This window comes from Hemitrygon akajei, chromosome 1, assembly GCF_048418815.1.
Source record: "Hemitrygon akajei chromosome 1, sHemAka1.3, whole genome shotgun sequence".
Classification (NCBI taxonomy): domain Eukaryota; kingdom Metazoa; phylum Chordata; class Chondrichthyes; order Myliobatiformes; family Dasyatidae; genus Hemitrygon; species Hemitrygon akajei.
This window is the reverse complement of record NC_133124.1, coordinates 40164426-40184148: the sequence shown is the minus strand read 5'-3', so window position 1 is coordinate 40184148 and position 19723 is coordinate 40164426. Positions and strand designations below refer to the sequence as shown.

General features: G+C 39.0%; 2 protein-coding genes across 16 annotated transcripts in view; one reads left to right on the top strand and one right to left on the bottom strand.

The window, feature by feature from the left end:
- Nucleotides 1-13511, top strand: part of LOC140725864 (clavesin-1-like) — a 131205-nt gene extending 117694 nt beyond the window's left edge. For all 8 annotated transcript variants that reach the window (XM_073041817.1, XM_073041820.1, XM_073041841.1 and 5 more), the window contains one exon: nucleotides 12842-13511. In XM_073041817.1, the coding sequence (XP_072897918.1) occupies nucleotides 12842-12926 (85 nt within the window). In that variant the 3' untranslated portion in view covers nucleotides 12927-13511. The remainder of the gene's footprint in view (nucleotides 1-12841) is intronic.
- The window catches only part of unm_hu7910 (un-named hu7910), a 210608-nt gene continuing 204390 nt past the window's right edge, over nucleotides 13506-19723 (bottom strand). For all 8 annotated transcript variants that reach the window (XM_073041733.1, XM_073041782.1, XM_073041724.1 and 5 more), the window contains one exon: nucleotides 13506-18653. In XM_073041733.1, coding sequence (XP_072897834.1) covers nucleotides 18503-18653 — 151 coding nt within the window. In that variant the 3' untranslated portion in view covers nucleotides 13506-18502. The remainder of the gene's footprint in view (nucleotides 18654-19723) is intronic.

Here is a 19723-nt window from a genome sequence, read left to right as displayed (position 1 = left end):
TTGAATTGGTTTTCAAAGACTTGAGAGGAAAGGTAGAATTTGAAAATGGAATAATAATGAGATAGAGGAAATAGCGTGTCCAGAAGTTTGTACATTCCATTCTGCCATGTTAATAGGTAGTAAGAGGTCTACTAATTCAGGAATTGTCTCTTTAGATCGGAACACTGCTAATGTCATTGAATGATTTGAGAACAAGAAAGAAAATGATAAGGAATTGTTGACTTTTAAGATTTCCCCTGGGAATAAATTCATGGCCTCTTCAGCTACCACTTTCAGAACCCTTGGCTGTAGTCCATCTGGCCCAGGTAATTTATCCATCTTCAGTCCTTTCAGCTTCCCAAGTACCTTCGCCTTAGTAACAGTAACTACACTCACTTCCACCTCCTGACACTTTCAAATTTCTGGCCTACTCTTGGTATCTTCCATAGTGAAGGCTGACACAAAATATTTATTAAGTTTGTTTGTCATTTATTTGTTCCTCCTTACTACATCTCCAGTGTCATCCAGAGGTCTGATATCCACTCTCACCTTCATTTTACTCTTTATATATCTGACAAAATCAGGATTCCTTTTTGTATTATTGGCTGTTTTACCTCTATATTTCATCTTTTCTCTTCTTATTGCTTTATTAGTTGTCTTTTGTTGGTTTTTAAAAGCTTCCCAATCCCCAAACTTCCCACTAATTTTTGCTATATTACATGCCCTTTCTTTTGCTTTTATGTTCTTTTTGACTTCCTTTGTCAGCCACAGTTATGTCATCCTGCCTTTAGAATACCTCATCTTCTTTTTTGCAACCCTCCAAATCTCTCCCAGAAACTCCTGCCATTACCATCTTTCCTGCTACTGTCCCCTTCCAAGGAACTGTGGCTAGCTTCTGTCTCATGCCTTTATAATTCCCTTTACTCCACTGTAATACCTGAAACGCCCTAATAAAATCTGGTTCATTACACAGCACAACACCCAGTTCAGAATAGCCTTTACCCTAATGGGCTCAACCACAAACTGCTCTAAAAAGCCATCTCATAAGCATTTTACAATTTCCCTCTCTTGGGATCCAGCACTAACCTGATTTTCCCAATGTATCTGCGTATTGAAATCCCCCATGACTATTATAACATTGTCCTTTTGACATGTGGTTCTATCTCCCGTTGTAATTTGCAGTCCACACCATAGCCACTGTTTGGAAGCCTGCATATAATTCCCATTAAAGTCTTTTTACCCTTGCAATTTCTTGACTCCACCCACAAGTGTTCTATACTTTCAGCTCCTATGTCACCTCTTCCTAAGGATTTGATCTCGTATTTTTACGAACAGAGCCACCCACCCCCTCTGCTACCTGCCTGTCCTTTCAGAGTCAGAATCAGGTTTATTATCAGTGACATGTGTGGTGAATTCTTTCGGTCCTGTGCAGAAGCCCTTCCCATACCAGACAGTGATGTAGCTTGTCAGGATAATCTCTACAGTACATCTATGGAAGTTTTTGATTGTTTTTGTTGACATACCAAATCTCTTCAAACTCCTAACAAAGTATAGTTGCTGTCTTGCCTTCTTTATAACTGCATCAATAGGTTAGGTCCTCAGAGATCTTGACACCCAGGAACTTGAAACTGCTCACTCTCTCCACTTTTGATCCCTCTGTGAGGATTGGTACAGTATGTGTTCATTTATTTTACCCTTCCTGAAGTCCACAATCAATGTATCATCCTCGTCTTACTGATGTTGAGTGCAAGGCTGTTGCTGTGACACCACTCCACTAGCTGGTATATCTCGCTCTTGTACACCCTCTTGTCTCTATCTGAGATTCTACCAACAACAGTTGTATCATCAGCAAATTTATAGTTGGTATTTGAGCTATGCTTAGCCATGCAGTCATGTGTATACAGAGAGTAGAGCAGTGGGCTAAGCTCACACCCCTGAGGTGCACCAGTGTTGATCGTCAGTGAGGAGGAGATATTATCACCAATCTGCACAGATTGTGGTCTTCCAGTTAGGAAGTCGAGGATCCAGTTGCAGAGGGAGGTACAGGTTCTGTAACTTATCAATCAGGATTGTGGGAATGATGTTGTTCAATACAATGTGTATCCTTGGATATTAAGCTCCCAACAATAATCTTTCAACCATGACTCAGTGATGCCCATAACATTATATCTGCCAATTTCTAATTACGTTATAAGACCATCTGCCTTATTCCGTATACTGTGTGTATTTAAATATAACACCTCCAGACCTGTATTCACTTTCCTTTACGATTTTGTCCCCATGTTCCACTGCAACTTATCCAATAACTGCAAATTTGCCCTATCATCTGCCTGCCATTCCCGACAGTCTCACTCCACACTGCAAGCTGCATCCATTTGTAAGTCAACTGCATTATCCTGAGCCCTATCACTCTGGTTCCCATCGCCCTGCCAGATTAGCTTAAACACTCTCCAACAGCTCTAGAAAATCTACCCTCAAGGATATTGGTCGCCCTTGGGTGCAGGTGCAACCTGTCCCATTTGTACAGGAGACCCTAATGATCTGGAAATTTGAACCCCTGCCCCCTGCACCAGTTCTTCAGCCACCCAGTCATTTGCCAAATCATCCTATTCTTACCCTAACTGGTGGGTGGTACAGACAGCAATCCAGAGATTACTACCCAGAATGTCCTGCTTTTCAGCTTTCAATCAAACCTTCTAAGTTGTCTCTTCAGGGCCTCCTACCTTTTCCTACCTATGTCGTTGGTGACCAATAGGTACCAAGATTTCTGGCTGCTCACCCTCTTCCTTTAGAATGCTGTGGACCTGATCTGAGATGCCCCTAACCCAGGCACCTGGGTCATATCATCCATCCCCTCTGGTAGGTAGGTCTTCCCCTCAACAGTATCCAAAGCAGTATATTTATTATTAAGGGGAACGACCACAGGGATACTTTGCACTGGCTGCCCATTTCCTTTCCCTTTCCTGACAGTCACCTAGATACCTGCCTCCTGTAACTTGGGGGTGACTACTTTCCTGTAGTTTCTATGATCACCTTTTCAGTATCCCATAGGAGCCAAAGTTGCAGCTCTGGTTCCGTAACATGTTCTCTGAGGAGCTGCAGCTTTTGCTGCACCTGGCGCAAACATTGTTATCTGAAAGGCTGGAGGTCTCCCAAAATTCCCACATCTCACACAAAGACCACCACAAAGCCCCTGGAGCCATACTCACTGAACTATGTCCTAACAGATGAACAATGAAGAAGAAACTTAATAGAAACTTACTTCACCCAAGTCTAGTGAGCCAAAGCCTGCCCATTCTAACACTGGTCCATTCCAACAATGGTCGTTTCACTGTCCCTCACAATTCAATTGGGCCACGGCAAAAGCTGGAAGCCTGAGAACGCTCCTCTTTCAATCTCTCATCCCAATCTGTGTGTAGCCTCCACTCTCAATTCAGTTTGCCATTTTTCACATGGTTGGATCTTGCCAACAGTTACATGGTGGAATCTGGGTACTTACTCAGATAAATGCTAGCATTTGATCCATGCTTATACAAATGAAGAAGTGCCCACAGCGGAGATGCCCAAAGTTCAGAACCTTTTTGATAGAGGCCATCCTGGATTTTGGTCAATGTAAAAATCAAGTTTGAAAAGAATATTTATTGACCATTCTTCCTGTTATCCACCACCAAAATAAGGTCAGGTGTTTTAGGGGCAAATCAGAGCATGGGAACTTGATAAGCGTGAAAAGAAAACAATAAAGTCAGTAGCTAGTTGAACTTACAGAAATGCCCAATTTTCAGACGTTTCTGCTTCTTAAACAGCCAGATTTTGGACATTGGGCCTGTCATAAGGAAAGGGATGAGGAGGAAATGAAGATTCAAAACACTGAATATCTTTTACAATACAGAAAATATGAACCTAATTGCTAAAATAGTTTTTCACAGTATAGAATTAGGTGACAGTAAAGAAACAAACAAGTAATATAATCTGATGTGGCTGAGCAGAATGGTGTTTGTGTGTCTGTTCCAGCCAAGCAATTGCTGTTGGAATTCCTTCTAATAGCCATGAATAATTCCCTGGTTACCATCGGTAATTATTACCATTTCCAAGTGATTGTTCACGGTTCAGTGAAAGGTCAGACTATGCATTAGTTGCATGGGAGAAAAAAGATCACTGGTTGATTGGCAGATAAAGAAAGAAAGAAGAAAGATTTAAACCACCATATTCCAATAGGTTAGTAGAGAGGCTTCATATTACAATGGGTGATGCACTCTTTGAACTGATTAGAGCTCTAATTTCCCTGTATCCAATTCTATTCCCTCATGCACCAGCTATATCACCATAAATATCTGTTCAGAAATTGCTGAATCTCTATGATATTGATAATTATTTGAAAGAGAACAATGCTGCAGAGATGCCTGAAATAGAAGCACATTTTCCCTTTACATACCAAATAAGCCAGTTATAAATTACAGATTTTTAGAAGTAACGATTAATTTCCTCACTTAATTCCAATTTTATCTTTCCCAGTGTTAGCTCTTTTGAAGACACTGACTTCCATGTGTCCACTTTTTTTTTCCATTTGTTTCCACTCTTTAACACTTTACATTCAAAATGTGGATATATAGCTATATATATATATATATATATAGTGGATTCTGGTTAATTGTGACATATTGGGACCAGTACATTTTGGCCCAATTAAGCAGCTGCCCCAGTTGGCTGGTTTCATGGAAACAGTTAAAGAGGTATAAAAAAGACAAACTGAGCAATGAATTTTGCATTTAAATGAAATACAGAACAAATGGAACAGTAAATTTGTGTGACTGTAAATCTGTGCAGACACCTAGTGTAGATAATGGACTGTCTTCATACAACACTATTAATGATTACATCTTCCAAACTTTCATTTTCATTGTAACCTTCAAGATGATTGTCGATACCGTCAAATTCTTTGTAGTTCCTAACTAGCTGAAGTAGTGAAATCGTTTCGGGCATTTCTGTCATCTCCAAGGCTGAATGTGCAAAACAGTTCTAAATTGTCTTAATCCTTATTACTCACCAACTATCAGTGACAAAATCACTGCTTTTTGAACACAAACACACACAACTGATGCTATTTAAAAACTGTTCGGTCTAAGTATAGTGTCTAATAGCCACACAAGTGCATGCGACTGACAATAGTTGGAAACTGTTTGGCAAATCTCCTGCCCCAATTAAGCGAAAATGTGTCCCAAATAAACGAAGGGAAAAGCAGCAATTTTCTTATTAGTTTTTGTTCTTTAAGAGTGGCTTAAATAAATAAATACTTCTTTAAATAAGTGACTGCCCCAATTAACTGATGGCGTTATTAACTGGAATCAACTGTACACCTTGAATTTTTTCTTCCATGCTTTCTCTTACTTTCATTTTTGTGACATCCTCTTTCATAACTTGCAGGCCATGTTTCTCTTCTGATTAACTCAGTTTTTTGATGCTGAGTATCAACCTCACTTACCTTTAGCCAAGTCTTCTAGATTCATTAATATACATTGTTTTGTCTCAGCCTCAAAGAGTTAGTGCTTTCACTGGTTTTTACTAATCTATAACTATGCTAGTCTTTTGCCAGCAATAAATAAAGTAGACTTCCTGAATAATGTGATTCCTTTTCCATTGTGCATTACCATTTGCTAATTTTCCATCTGTATCACAATCTGAGCCTAAAATCTCAAAAATGTTTTATTCTTTTAAAAATGCAGTTAAGTTAAAGTGGATTAATAAAAAAAAGCACAGAAAATATAAAGGTCAACAGTCTTCCGTTTCTCTAGAGGGAATTTCAGCCTAAAGATAATAGGACTGAGAGATCCTTTGCAAATTATTGTGCAGTAACAGTTAAATCTGAGAGTACTTTGTTAATTATTTTAAGAGATTTGAGCCTGTCACTGTATAGGCATAATATGTGTGCAATCTGCACGGAGAATAGAGCGACTTGCAATTAAGATAGTAACACAATACAACTTCCTTTTGTTTTCAAGCCTGTCAATAACATTTTTTTTAAACTACAATTTTTTTAACTACAATACGTTTCTATTTTTCTTAGCATCAGGTAACAGTTGTGATAAATGGCAGAAGGAAATGTAAAGCCTACTGTTCTCTTGGATTAATTTGGATAAGTGTAATTTTGCTGATTGATTACTTTGCCTTATCTTATGAAAGTCTGCAATACATCTTAAAATTATATTTGAAAGCATTTATCACAGATGTTTTCAGTGGCCACTGCCAATACATGACAGAAAATAGTAATCTGCAGTTTTGCATTTATCATTCTAGCTCTTTTGCCTTCTTTTGTAATTTCCCCAAGATTGTTGCACACAACTTTCATGAGAACTATCTAGTAGAATTTATTTATTTTGCCAAAATCTACTGGAGTGTTATGCAAAAAAGCAAAAAACTTGCGTACTTAACTGAAAAAGGCAGCATAAACTCAAGAGATTGCAGATGCTGAAATCTAGAACAAAAAAAAGGTGTTGAAGGAACTCAATAGGTCAGGCAGCATCTGTGGACACAAAGATATAGTCGACATTTTAGGCCAAGATCCTACATCAGGACCCTACCACTTACTGTATATGTCTTACTCCAATTTCACATTCTAAAATCCATCACCTCACACTTATTGGGATGAAATTTCATCCAGTTACCACCCAATTTCCCAAATTGATCTACATCCTGCTGTAGCATTAGATAACATTCATCAATATCAACAATGCGACCGATCTTGTGTCATCTATAAACATACAAATCATACCTCCACCGTTCACATCCAAAGTTGTTTATGTGTGTCAGAAACAGGAAAGGCCCTAATACTGATGCCTGAGTTTTTAATAGTAAGATTGTGTTACTTACTTGACAGGCTAGACATGTCTACAGAGGATAATTAAAACTGATCTAACATGTTTTCAAAACAATAATGAAAAATGCTGGAAAAACTAAGTCAGGTATGATCTGTGGAAAGAGATGTTAAGATCTGTGGGAGAGAGTGTTAACTTTTCAAATGAGGGAGAAGTAAGTTTGTCTTAGTGATATCAGGTGAAACCAAGGAAATCCTGCAAAGTAATCACCCGATTCTGAAGTATAGAGGTGGCCACATTGTGAGCACTGAAAACAATACACTAGGTTGGAAGAAATGCACCTGGAAAGAATTTTTGGATCACTAAAAAGGTACACACAAAGTTATAAGCAAGCATAGGAATGGTAAACTACAAAAAAAACCAATTCTTCACTCCAATCCAATACAGGCTATTGGTTCTGTTGTCCACAGGGAACACTCACTTTGCATCTCCTTGGTCTGCTCACTCCTTCCCACCCACCATTCCTCATTCCCAGCACTTTTCCCTTGCAGCCATAGGAGATGTAACACTTGACCCTTCACCTCCTCCCTCACCACATTCCAGGGACCCAAGATGCCCTTCCAATTGAGGCAGAGGTTCATCTGCACCTCATCCGCCTGGTCCCTGGAGATGTCTCAGAGGACTGGCAAGGAGCTAATTTTGTTTAAGGAGGGAAATATGCATAACCCTGTGACCACAGAATGGTGATCCTCACATCAATAGTAGGGGAGCTATTGGAGTAGATTCTTAAGGATGGGTTTTGTGAGCATTTGGAGAACCATGACTTAATCAGGAAAACTCAGCACAGCTTTTAAGGAGCAAGTCATGTCATACTGATGTATGAGTTGAATGACTCACTAAATTGAATGAGACAGTCCAAGAAGAATAAAGGTAATGTTCATAGCCTGTTACTTGATGATATTTTATAACCGTAAATGAAAATGGGCAGGCGTTACTTTATTAACCACACGTGCATTAGTTTAGTTTTCTATGAGTTATAGAATCATGCATGGCAGGAAAAGCTCTCTGCCCTGCAAATCCACACCTATTTACACCCCATCATCCAATGTCAATGAACAGGTTTTACAACACCAGGGGTACATGATTGAATCCACTTTGCTCAAGTTTTCTGCCTGTAATTAAATCCACCATTATTTGGTTTTCTATTCAGTTGCCCCTCTAAAGATTGGTGAAAAGCTAACCATAAATTAACGCCCATCTCCCATGCATCCCAGTCAATTGATTCCTGAAATACAGTGACAAAGCAAATTTGATGACACCATCTTTGCTGTATATGTAACAGATCCACAAAGCTTCCCCAGATTTAAATGAAATATTGCTTCACATCACTGAAGTGTAATGACACTTAATGAGGGAACAGTTCTGAACTAGAAGAAATCTAAATCACATTCTCTTACTCACTCTGCTGCATTCCCCCCTCACTGCCCCACCCCCACCCTTCCACCCCACCTTCAGCAGCTTTGATCATGCCACAGCTTGTTCGATCTTGCTTCTTGTAGTTCTGCTCTCTGGCTGACCTTTCAACCAGTGGCTTCTGTTTTTTTATTGGAGAGCTTTTATCTTCCCCTAGGAGTTCTAATCATCATTGCTGCAGCCTGGACTGTAACATTAACCCTTCCTTTCTTCCTTGTGTTGCTATCTATCAGCTCCTCCCAATACGGTCAACTCTTCACCACAGCAGCTATATTTTCCCCTCACTCCAGGAAACCTCCATGTAATTAGAAATATAAGAAGAATGATAAACTGAACACCGGAGACAAAAGTAGTTGAGATAAATCACATATGGAGAAAAAGAGCAAATGGATTGAAAATACAACAAGGCAAGATTTTTTTTCCAGTTCTACAGAGTCACAGATGCACCAGTGAGTGGCGATGAAATTGTCCTCTTTTAGCCCCGCTGGCTGGAACATCTAACAATGAGTTCAAGAAGAAAATGAAGGCGAGGCCACTGAAAAGATAATGTTACTATAGTTCAAACTGAGAAAAAGGGAATAACTTTGTCAATAATGTGTTTGAAAATATGAACCAAGTATTGACCAATATCAACAGACCCAAAGACCTATTTCTGAAAAAGGATACTGGATCGGTCTCAGAATCGTGATTCTCGTGAATCATGATGTTTGATGTTGAATCAGAATCACAATCAGGTGTAATATCACTGGCATATGTCTTGACATTTTTTGTTTGTGTGTGAGGTAGTGTTCATGGACTTTTCAGAGATCTGATAGCAAAGTGGAAGGAGTTGTTCCTAAAATGTTAAGAGTGTGTCCTCAGTCTCCTGTGCCTCCTCAGTTATGGGAGTAGCAAGAAGAGGGCATTTCCTGGATGGTGAGGGTCCTTAATGATGGATACCACTTTTTGAGGCACTGGGTTTGTGAAGCAACACACACCTACTTGATTCAACATTTCTAATAAAATGCAAACAAATACTAACGTAATTAAAATATTACAGCATCTGTAAATTTGATTAATGGACTCTGCTGAAATCCCTTAGAGAGATGCAGAGGCTAACAAGGCTGCAACACTGAGCAAAATAAATCAGCTTGGTCTACCACTCTCGATAGAAAACCGGTGCCATTTACCAGAAAATTTATACACCCAGTCATGGGTTGTGATTAGAGCCAGGTCTAGCTGTGAAAGGAAAAGAAAGTCAATCCTCATTTAATCATAAAAGTGACATCCTTTTCAATACTCTACCGAATTAACAGCAAGTAATTTCAGAATGCGCTTTTTATTTGGGAGGCATCCTGCAGCCCAAAGGGACACCTAGAGGCCACCAAAGAACATGCAGATTTTTGTACTTGCGAGTTGATGCTTCCTTCCCCGGCTCCACACATCAATAATTGAATCTGCTGGTGTCAGTCCTTGACACTGGCCCTTCAACCACCTTCCTATTCCCCAGGACTTGCTCTGCAGGCAGATTTTAGGATTCCACCCCATCCCCCACTTACTTGTAGTAATTCCTGTTTTCCTTTACTGCCACTGAGGTAAATTTTATCAGGCCTTCAGCCTGTTTTCAAGCTGCTTTGCAGAGTATGGGAGGACCGGGAAAAAGACACTAATTTTCACATATGATGCAATTCAGCCAGATGATCATTCTTCTTGACAGTAATTACTCCCTTTAACGTTTTGTCAACACATAAGTTCAAAGAAATTTGAGATGTACAAAAATACATAACTGATTACTTTGTATAAGCAAGAAATATTATGAGTTACTGGTGACAGGAAACCTCTGCAGGAGAGTTTTTAAAGTGGAAAAACCATTGAACTGGGGCAGTTCCACTCTCCCGACCTCAGGATAGTGTATTGGCTGTTATTTGAGATAATGCTTACCACCTGACATATCTTCATCTTGCAAGAATTAAATTTATGATACAACTTTACTATCAGAGTATACCATCTTATTTAGTGTCCAATTCTACTTAGCACCTATAACTAGATTTGTAATTACCAATGGTTAATTTTGTCCTTCCTGCCAAAATTCTACACACCCTTTTAGCATAAGAGCACTGCTTACTCTGACAACTACTTACTCAGTAGAGACCTAGAACCAATCAGTTTTCTTGGATTTTATAATTTAGTGCTGTTATAACTGCTGATCTTACCATGTAGGCTCCTGGAGATGAATAAACAGTCGATGGTTTCAGGCCAAGACCCTTCATTTCCATAAGTGGTGCCTGACCTGCTGACTTTCTCCAGCATTTATTGTGATGTTGCTCTGGATTTCCAGCATCTGCAGAATCTCTTGTTTACGATTTGAGGCTTCTGGAGAGTTGCCTAGTGTTATTTTCACAGAAAGCCCACTTTAAAGTTGCTGAGCTCAAAGAATCTGAAAATTTAAATCAATAAGAAATTTGGATAGAAATCTTAAAATCCATTTTAAAGATATTGCTATTGTTCGTATCACTATGCTTTTACTCCAGTCTATTGAAAGATCAATTTACAACTAACCTGGACACAGCACATCTGTATTTTATGTGAGGCAGGTGTTATTCCGATTAGAGGTCTGTGACAAGCGATGTTCCACACAGGACAGTGCTGGGACCTCTTGTTTGTGATTATACGTATTTAAATGAATATGTAGATAGGCTTATTAGTTTGCAGACAACACAACAATTGTTGGATTTGTGTATAGTGAGGAATCTGGTTAGAGGATTCAGCAGAATATCAGCCAGTTGGAATTGTAAGCAGATAAATAGAAGATAAAGATTGATCTGGACAAGTGGGAGGTGCTGTACTTCAGGTCAGAGTAAGAATGTGAGGTTATCCACTTTGGTTGTAAGAACAGGAAAACAGATTATTATCTGAACGGTGGCCGATTAGGAAAAGGGGAGATGCAACGAGACCTGCGTGTCATTGTACACCAGTCATTGAAGGTGGGCATGCAGATACAGCAGGCGGTGAAAAAGGCAAATGGTATGTTGGCATTCATAGCAAAAGGATTTGAGTACAGGAGCAGGGAGGTTCTACTGCAGTTGTACAAGGTCTTGGTGAGACCACACCTAGAATATTGTGTGCAGTTTTGGTCCCCTAATCTGAGGAAAGACATTCTTGCCATAGAGGGAGTACAGAGATGGTTCACCAAATTGATTCCTTGGATGGCAGGACTTTCATATGAAGAAAGACTGGATCGACTAGGCTTATACTCACTGGAATTTAGAAGATTGAGGGGGGATCTTATTGAAACGTATAAAATTCTAAAGGGATTGGACAGGCTAGATGCAGGAAGATTGTTTCTGATGTTGGAAAGTCCAGAACAAGGGGTCACAGTTTAAGGATAAAGGGGAAGCCTTTTAGGACTGAGATGAGGAAAAACTTCTTCACACAGAGAGTGGTGAATCTGTGGAATTCTCTGCCACAGGAAACAGTTGAGGCCGGTTCATTGGCTATATTTATGAGGAAGTTAGATATGGCCCTTGTGGCTAAAGGGATCGGGGGGTATGGAGAGAAAGCAGGTGCAGGGTTCTGAGTTGGATGATCAGCCATGATCATACTGAATGGCGGTGCAGGCTCGAAGGGCCGAATGGCCTACTCCTGCACCTATTTTCTATGTTTCTAAGAAGAAAGTATACAATAAATGGCAGCATTTTTAGAACATTGAGAGACAGAAAGGATGTCCATAGATTTCTGAAGGTAGCAACACAAATAGAAAAGGAGGCATCCAGCATGCTTGCCTTCAGACAGGGTGTTGAGTAAAAAAGTCGGGAAGTCATGTTGCAATTGTATAAAACTTTGATCCGCCCACTTTTGGAGTATCGTGCTCAGGTCTGGTTTTTGCATTCCAGGAAGGATGTGGAGACTTTGGAGAGGGTGAAAATCAGGTTCACTAGGATGTTGCTTGGATTGATACTTTTAGCAATATGGAGACGTTGGATGAACTTGTTTTATTTGGAGCATCAGAGGCTGAGTGGGCAACCTGATGCATAAATATAATATTGTGAGAAACATTAATATGAACCATAGTTCTACGTTTTCCCAGGCTGAAATGTCAAATACTGGAGGGGATAGCTTTAAGATGAGAGGGGAAAACTTTAAAAGGCCATTTATGTGGCAAGTTTTTTTTACATAGTAGATGCCTGGAATGCATTACCAAGGGCAATGGTGCAATAGCAATATTTAGGGGGCATTTTGACAGGCACAGAACGGGGTAGGGGTGGGTATAAACATCCCAGCAAATGTACAGTTTAAATTAGCATCATGGTCAACATAGACAGGACTGAAGGGCATGTTGCTGTGCTAATTTATGAAAAATTTGATAGAAAATTGATTAACTTTACAGTTACTCAACTGATGACTAGTTGAGAGAACCATTAATTTGAATGGAATTTTTCATCATTAATTTCCATGTTTTTTGCATTTAGCATTCAGCTAAATTGAACACCAATTGATAACAAAGATTAACGTTGTTCTTCCTTAAGTGGAAGTTGAATTATAGGTTATTTATCATCACTCTAAGCTTTGTTTACATGAAGCCCAAATTGTCTACCATGCAGGTCACAGTCGGTGGTGGAACCAGGTGTACTGAAGCAAGAAGACAGGGATGATGATAACACCCAACCACTACTAGCTCTGGATTGAATTAACTGTTAACTACATGGCTGGATCTCTGAGGTGCAAACATTTACGGTGTATTTACTTAAATCACTTTCAATTATACTTTCTTTCATTAAAATGGCAAAATTCAGGTATCACCAGCTTTCTCATCAGAACTGTCAGAAGTTGATTTAAAACTGAGAGCATTTGAAATAAGATACCTGAAGGATTTATTGTCTGCAGTGGGCAACCTGACAATAACCTTGGAAGGATTACAGATATTGGTACTTTGCCTACAGAAGAAGGAAAAGATCCATTATGGCAGAACTATTTAGGTCTTGATAACAGGCATGCAATTTTCTGACATATTTGTGCCTTTCCAAGAAAGGCCATGTTTTTATATTTCAGTATCAGATTGGAAAACTAAAAAAAACACCAAATTTCAAACAGAAGGCAGGATGAAAAACCATTTATTAATGTGCCAAAGATCCAATAGTTCCATTCCTATTTATTTTCTGAATGAACACCAAACATCTATTAATGTATTTTAGTTAAATTCAGTAAATGAAGCTAACTTTATCAAACAAAATGCTGTTTAGCTAAGTGGACGAATAAAACAATTACTCACTTTCTTCTGTGTTTTATTTTGGGAACCATAGATCTTGTACAGCATGTTACAAAGCTTTTGTGTTCATTAGTAAGTCACAGATATTCTGCTCAGTATTCTTCACTGTAATTAAATGTTTACAATGCAATGAAGGTTCTTAATACAAGTTGCATTAAAACATTAAGCATAATTTAAGTGTGAAGCATAAATACTTTAATTTCAAATATCTTTTTCCAATTGGAGACACAGTATTGATGTTTGTAACAGTGATAGTTGCAAAAATTTGCAAAAATGTGTACATTCTATTTGTTCCGTAAGATATTTAAAACAAAAGCAAAGCTAAAACTGGGCTTTGTATAACTCAAACAACACACACAAAATGCTGGTGGATCACAGCAGGCCAGGCAGCATCTATAGGGAGAAGCGCTGTCAACGTTTCGGGCCGAGACCCTTCGTCAGGACTAACTGAAAGGAGAGATACTAAGAGATTTGAAAGTAGTGGGGGGAGGGGGAAATGCGAAATGATTCGCATGAAATGAAGGGGAGGAGGGGCATTAACGGAAGTTAGAGAAGTCAATGTTCATAAAGTAAATAAAAACTTTAATTTCAAATATCTTTTTCCAATTGGAGACACAGTATTGATATTTGTAACAGTGATAGCTGCAAAAGCAGAAAATGTCAGATATACTCAACAGCATCAACATTAATGAAGAGTTACCGGCCTGGAATGTTTACACCATTTCTCTCTCCACAGATACTGCTTGCCATGTCATTTTCTGTTTTCGTTTGTTTTTTTTTGCTTCATAAGTGGTGGTTGCATTTTGCTCAAAGAATACTAGGCTTATATTATTTGCAAAAATCTATACATTCTATTTGTTCCATAAGATATTTAAAACAAAAGCAAAGCTAAAACTTTGCTTGCTAAAGCTTGAACATTGACTTCTCTGACATATTTAGTTGTTTTTTTCCCTCTCTCTCTCTCTGCCCATCACTCTGCCTGTTCTCCATCTCCCTCTGGTACTCCCCCCCCCTCCCCCTTTCTTTCTCCCAAGGCCTTCCGTCCCATGATCCTTTCCCTTCTCCAGCTCTGTATCACTTTCGCCAATCAGCTCTTAGCGTCATCCCACCCCCTCCGGTCTTCTCCTATCATTTCACATTTCCCCGTCCCCCCACTACTTTCAAATCTCTTAGTATCACTCCTTTCAGTTAGTCCTGACGAAGGGTCTCAGCCCGAAACGTCGACAGTGCTTCTTCCTATAGATGCTGCCTGGCCTGCTGCGTTCCACCAACATTTTGTGTGTGTTGTTTGAATTACCAGCATCTGCAGATTTCCTCGTGTTTGCTTTGTATAACTCAGTCAAGTTATTGGTGAAGGAAAAGATTTGACTCACATTTATAAAAAAAACTCCCAAACTCAGGAACGCAGACTATGAGCTTCCCTCAAAGCTGCAGTACTCACAGTTAAAATGCATGTCTACTTCCATGAAACCACTTCAATAACAAATCAAATTGACATTAAACCAGTAATTATAATACATTCACATAACACTCAGAGCAAATTTATTTTATCCAATGATATACAGTAGTGTTTACTTCAAAATTATCATCCCAGCATTCAATGACAGAGTCAAAAAGAACTGCAGTACAGTTATCAATGGACTCAAAAAAAAAGGAAAAAAAAAACTATTCTTTTAAAAAGAAAGTCAAAAACAAAATCTAATCTGTGTTCCCACGTAACAAAATAGAAAGTCGAGTCTCCCATAGGTTTAAATTAAAACTTATACCAAGTATTCTTCCAGAAACAAAGCCGGACCTCTGATAATATTTTAATTGATATACTAAATTAGAACTTGTTTGAAAATTGGGTCAAGAAAAGAAAACCATCATCTGCTTAATATCAGCTCTCTGCAAATGTACAACATATGGAAACTTTAACATCCATACACAATATTTCAGTTGGCTAAACATCTTATCATCTTGAATATTTTTGAATAATAGTTTACCAAATGTAACAATATCAATATCTGTCAAAGAGAAAATTGTTCTAAATCTCAGTGAAGATCACTTTGATGTTGCAATTTTTGACTAAGCCCTGATAATAAACAGATGTCAAATTTTATCAGACTCATTGTCACTGGAATGCTGGGTACTGTGCAGCTTTAGCCATCACTACAAGCATATTGACTTCAGTGCATCAGAAAAGAGGTAAAGAAAACAAAGCATCAATGAACAGGGATTCCATAGTAATATAAAGTTAGGGGATTCAATTACATTTGCATTATACAGGATTCCAATAAAACCATTACGGAAGTGATAGAGAACAATAAACCAGATGAGCAGAAACAAAAAGCAACTCCTGCCTGTGCAGCCAATCCAATTCCTCTGGGTGACTTGGTCGATAAATCCATCAAGACAGGCATTCACAGAATTATAAACTCAAAAGGTAATTTTAAAATCACAGTCACTAAACATTTTAAATTAAGGTACCACATTCACCTAGGTTTTTCAAACACATCATTCTCCACTGTGCATCCAACATATTATTCTCCGCACGCCGTATCCAGCACATCATTCTCTGCAACGTCTACTATCTTCAATGGGATCCTGCCACCAAACATATCTTTACATTCCCTCCCCCCCGGGATCACTCATTCATGATTCCCTGGTCTATCTGTCCCTCACCACTAATCTTCCTTCATCCTGGCAAATATTCCAGCTACTGACAGAAATGCTACACTTGCCCATTCACATCCTCCCTTACATCCATTCAGGTCCCTAAACAGTTCCTCCAGGTGAGGCGACACTTCACCTGCAAATCTGTTGGGGTCATCTATTGTATCCAGTGTTGTTGATCCAACCTCCTCGACATTGGTGAGACCCAACACATACTTAAGGAATGCTTTGTTGAGCACCTCTGCTCCATCCACCAAAAAACGGAATCCCCTGGTGGCCAAACATTTTAATTCCTATCCCCATTACTGTTCCGACATGTATGCCCATGGCCTCTTTAACCACAATGAGGCCACTCTGAAGGTGGAGGAGAAACACCTTGTATTCTGTATAGGTAGCTTCCAACCTGATGGCATGAACATTGAGCTCTCCTTCTAGTAATTTTCCCCTCTCCCTTTCCTTTTGAAATCCCCTCTCTGGCCTCTTACCTCTTCTTCTCACCTGCCTATCAACTCCTCCTGGTATCCCTTCTTCTCCCGATTCTCCCATGGTACTCTCTTCTATCAGATTCCTACTTCTCCAACCCTTTACCTTTCCCACCCATCTAGCTTTACCAAATACTTCCCAGCTAGCCCTCCTTTCCTTCCCCCTACCTTTTAATTCTGAGGTCTTCTACCTTTCTTTCCAGTCCTGAAAAAGGGCCTCAGCCTGAAACATTGATAATTCATTTCTATAGATGGAGACCGACCTGCTGAGTTGCCCCACGTTTTGTGTGTGTTATTCAGTTCCCTAATGTTCTGCTGTCTAAATGGTTTGCCAAAATATATGAATAAATAATTGGTAGTTGCCTTTTCCCACTTTCTGGACAAGCTTGTAATCCTTATCTTTCTCTAGGGATCTGACTGCTCACATAACTGCTCTGAGATAAAATTATCTTGATTATTCCTTTGTGGTAAAGTCAGTCCTCCTTGGCTTGCCCCTGCAACATTAAGTCTGTCATTTATACTTAGCATAATAAATTTCAATGTAAAAACATATGGTCATTTTATTGTAGATGTATTATGGTTGTCACAAGCCATCTGCTTTTCGGCATTTTGCACAGATGCATCAGCCATCTATTGATGACTGCGCCTCTCACATTGGCATTTGTTCATTTTTGTCACATGAAAAAAGTTCGACAGTGGCATCTAAATCAGTTAGCATCTTCTGGGAATGCAGTGCAACTTCTCTTAACAGAAAACATAATTCTACACTCAAAAAGTATATCACCTTTATAAGTGAAGCTAGCAACATTGGAAAGAAACTTGCTCTTTACTTACATGATGTACATTAATTCAACTCCTCGAACAGTGAACACTGGGAAGACTGCTGGGGAAACGACTTTGGATGAGTTTCTAAGCGCAGTGTGGGGGAGGCTAAGTATAAGCACTGATACATCTGTTAATTCAGGATGCTTCAGCGATCATGTCATTTCAACTCTGTGTGTTAATCAATCTCGCTCACACTGTCAGGCGTAGTAACTTCACAAAGGCAGCTCTCCCATTGAGAGAAGTAACACACCGTGTAAACAAAAAGAAAATTCAAAATTGAAACACAGGCCAAAACAATCTAAATTGATATTTCTTGGGAAATGATCAGAAAGTGCAATGGTAGATCAAGCATTAGTTGTCAGTGTAAGCTTAAAAAATGCTGATTTCAGGTAAACCTGTAATAGAATACACACATAGTGATTAATTAAAATAATGAGAGGCATAGATCATCTTTATAAAACTGGGCAATATCTATGATTACGAAACTCATGAATATCTGTACAATTAAAGTAATCAAAATATATACAGATTGATTCCATATGAAAATACCGAAGACCAGTTATGTGAATGTAACAGTATGAGTGCCTTATAGAAATTAGATAGAGTATAATCAGCTTAAGTAATACAGTGAAAAAACATAGTATCTACTTTGATTTTCACAATGAAGAGACTGCTTGAGCCAAATTATTGTGTACAGTGTATTGAAACTGTTCTATTTCCAATTGAAAAAGATGCCATGTTAATCTCATCCACCTTTTGTCACTGTGTTTCTTTTTGGAAGAGGACAGAACTCATGTTTATACTTAATATAAAAAATAACCTCTTAAAATGCCCCCCCCCACACAGACCTCTTAGTTAATCCATTATTTTTTTTCTTCCCCAAAAATAGACCATCCTTTAATCTCAGAAAACTTCCCTGTACTAACAGTTAAAAAAACATCAATGGAAGTCATTACACTTCATAACATAATAATTTCTTCATGTCATCTCAACTCCCAAAATTTCCTTCTTCACTTTATGCTTCAAGCATGTGATTAGATTGGTGAAAGTGTTCTACGTTGGTGGGCTGTAAGGTCTGGATGCCATACATCCACTATGAAGATAAGCCTGTAGCTGGCAGCATCTTGCCAAACCTCATGCTCGAAAGAATCGTCAAAGATGAGCACTTTTCCCTCCTTCCATTCTCTGCAAAAACAGGACAACACTGAATTGGATCAACATCAGTTGAACAGTATTGAAAATCGCAGTGATACATAACAGGTTGATATTGTTTTAAAGCAATCTGGAAAAGAAAACTGAGACATCACTAGATACGATCCAATAATCATGCATCAAATCTGGGAGAAATATCTAGTCTTGATTTTCTTGCATTGTACGTACATGCTGGGTGCAGTTTTGAAAATTCAAGAGCTGAGGCTGGCCCCATATAATAATAGCTCATATAATAATATTAATAGTTTGATTATTATTAGTGGAACATCACTGGTCACCTGCTTCTGGGCCATGCAGGTTGTTCTACTGTGGTCTCAGATGCAGACTTCTGGCATCCCAGTTCCCAGCACTTCAACGGGCTGACTGCCTCCTACACTCATAACCTGGCTTTGCCTCCATTTGAGACCCCAGCTCCAGGCTATTCAGCTATCAATGCTGTCATAGTAACTGTTTGGTGGATGTTATTGAACAATAAATAATTCTTGCGATTTGATTAAAAATATTTACATTAATACACTAATAAAGACTTCTGCACTTTAAGCTATTTGTAACTCTGCTTACCTTTCTGTTACCAACCAATTTCTCCCTTTCATTTTAATTGGTGCGGTTGTTAAGTTTGGTGCAGACACAGCACTACTTTGCCAAAAAGTATTCCAGACTGACAATTTGTGGGTCTGAGCTTTGTGTTACCATATTCCACTCCACCATGCAGACAGGGACAGTTCACAGCACAGGTCCTTAGCGCTGGCCTCAGCTAGTATGGAAAACTGGGATACATGCCAAGTAGGGTCCAGCATTAGTACTGTTACTGGATTAAAAGTTCTGGGGCTAATAGTTTTGGTTTAGAAACTTAAAAGCGGGACAAAGACAGTAAGTGGGAGTTCAGCATTAGAATATCTTTCACTTCAAATCCTAAGTTTGGGGAAATGGCCAGATGCAACAATGCACCTGCATTTCAACATCTGCAACGTGCCACTTTCCAGCAATGTGAAATCCTTTCCGCTTTTCAAAGGAAAAGGACTTCCATTAATGTAAATGGAAAA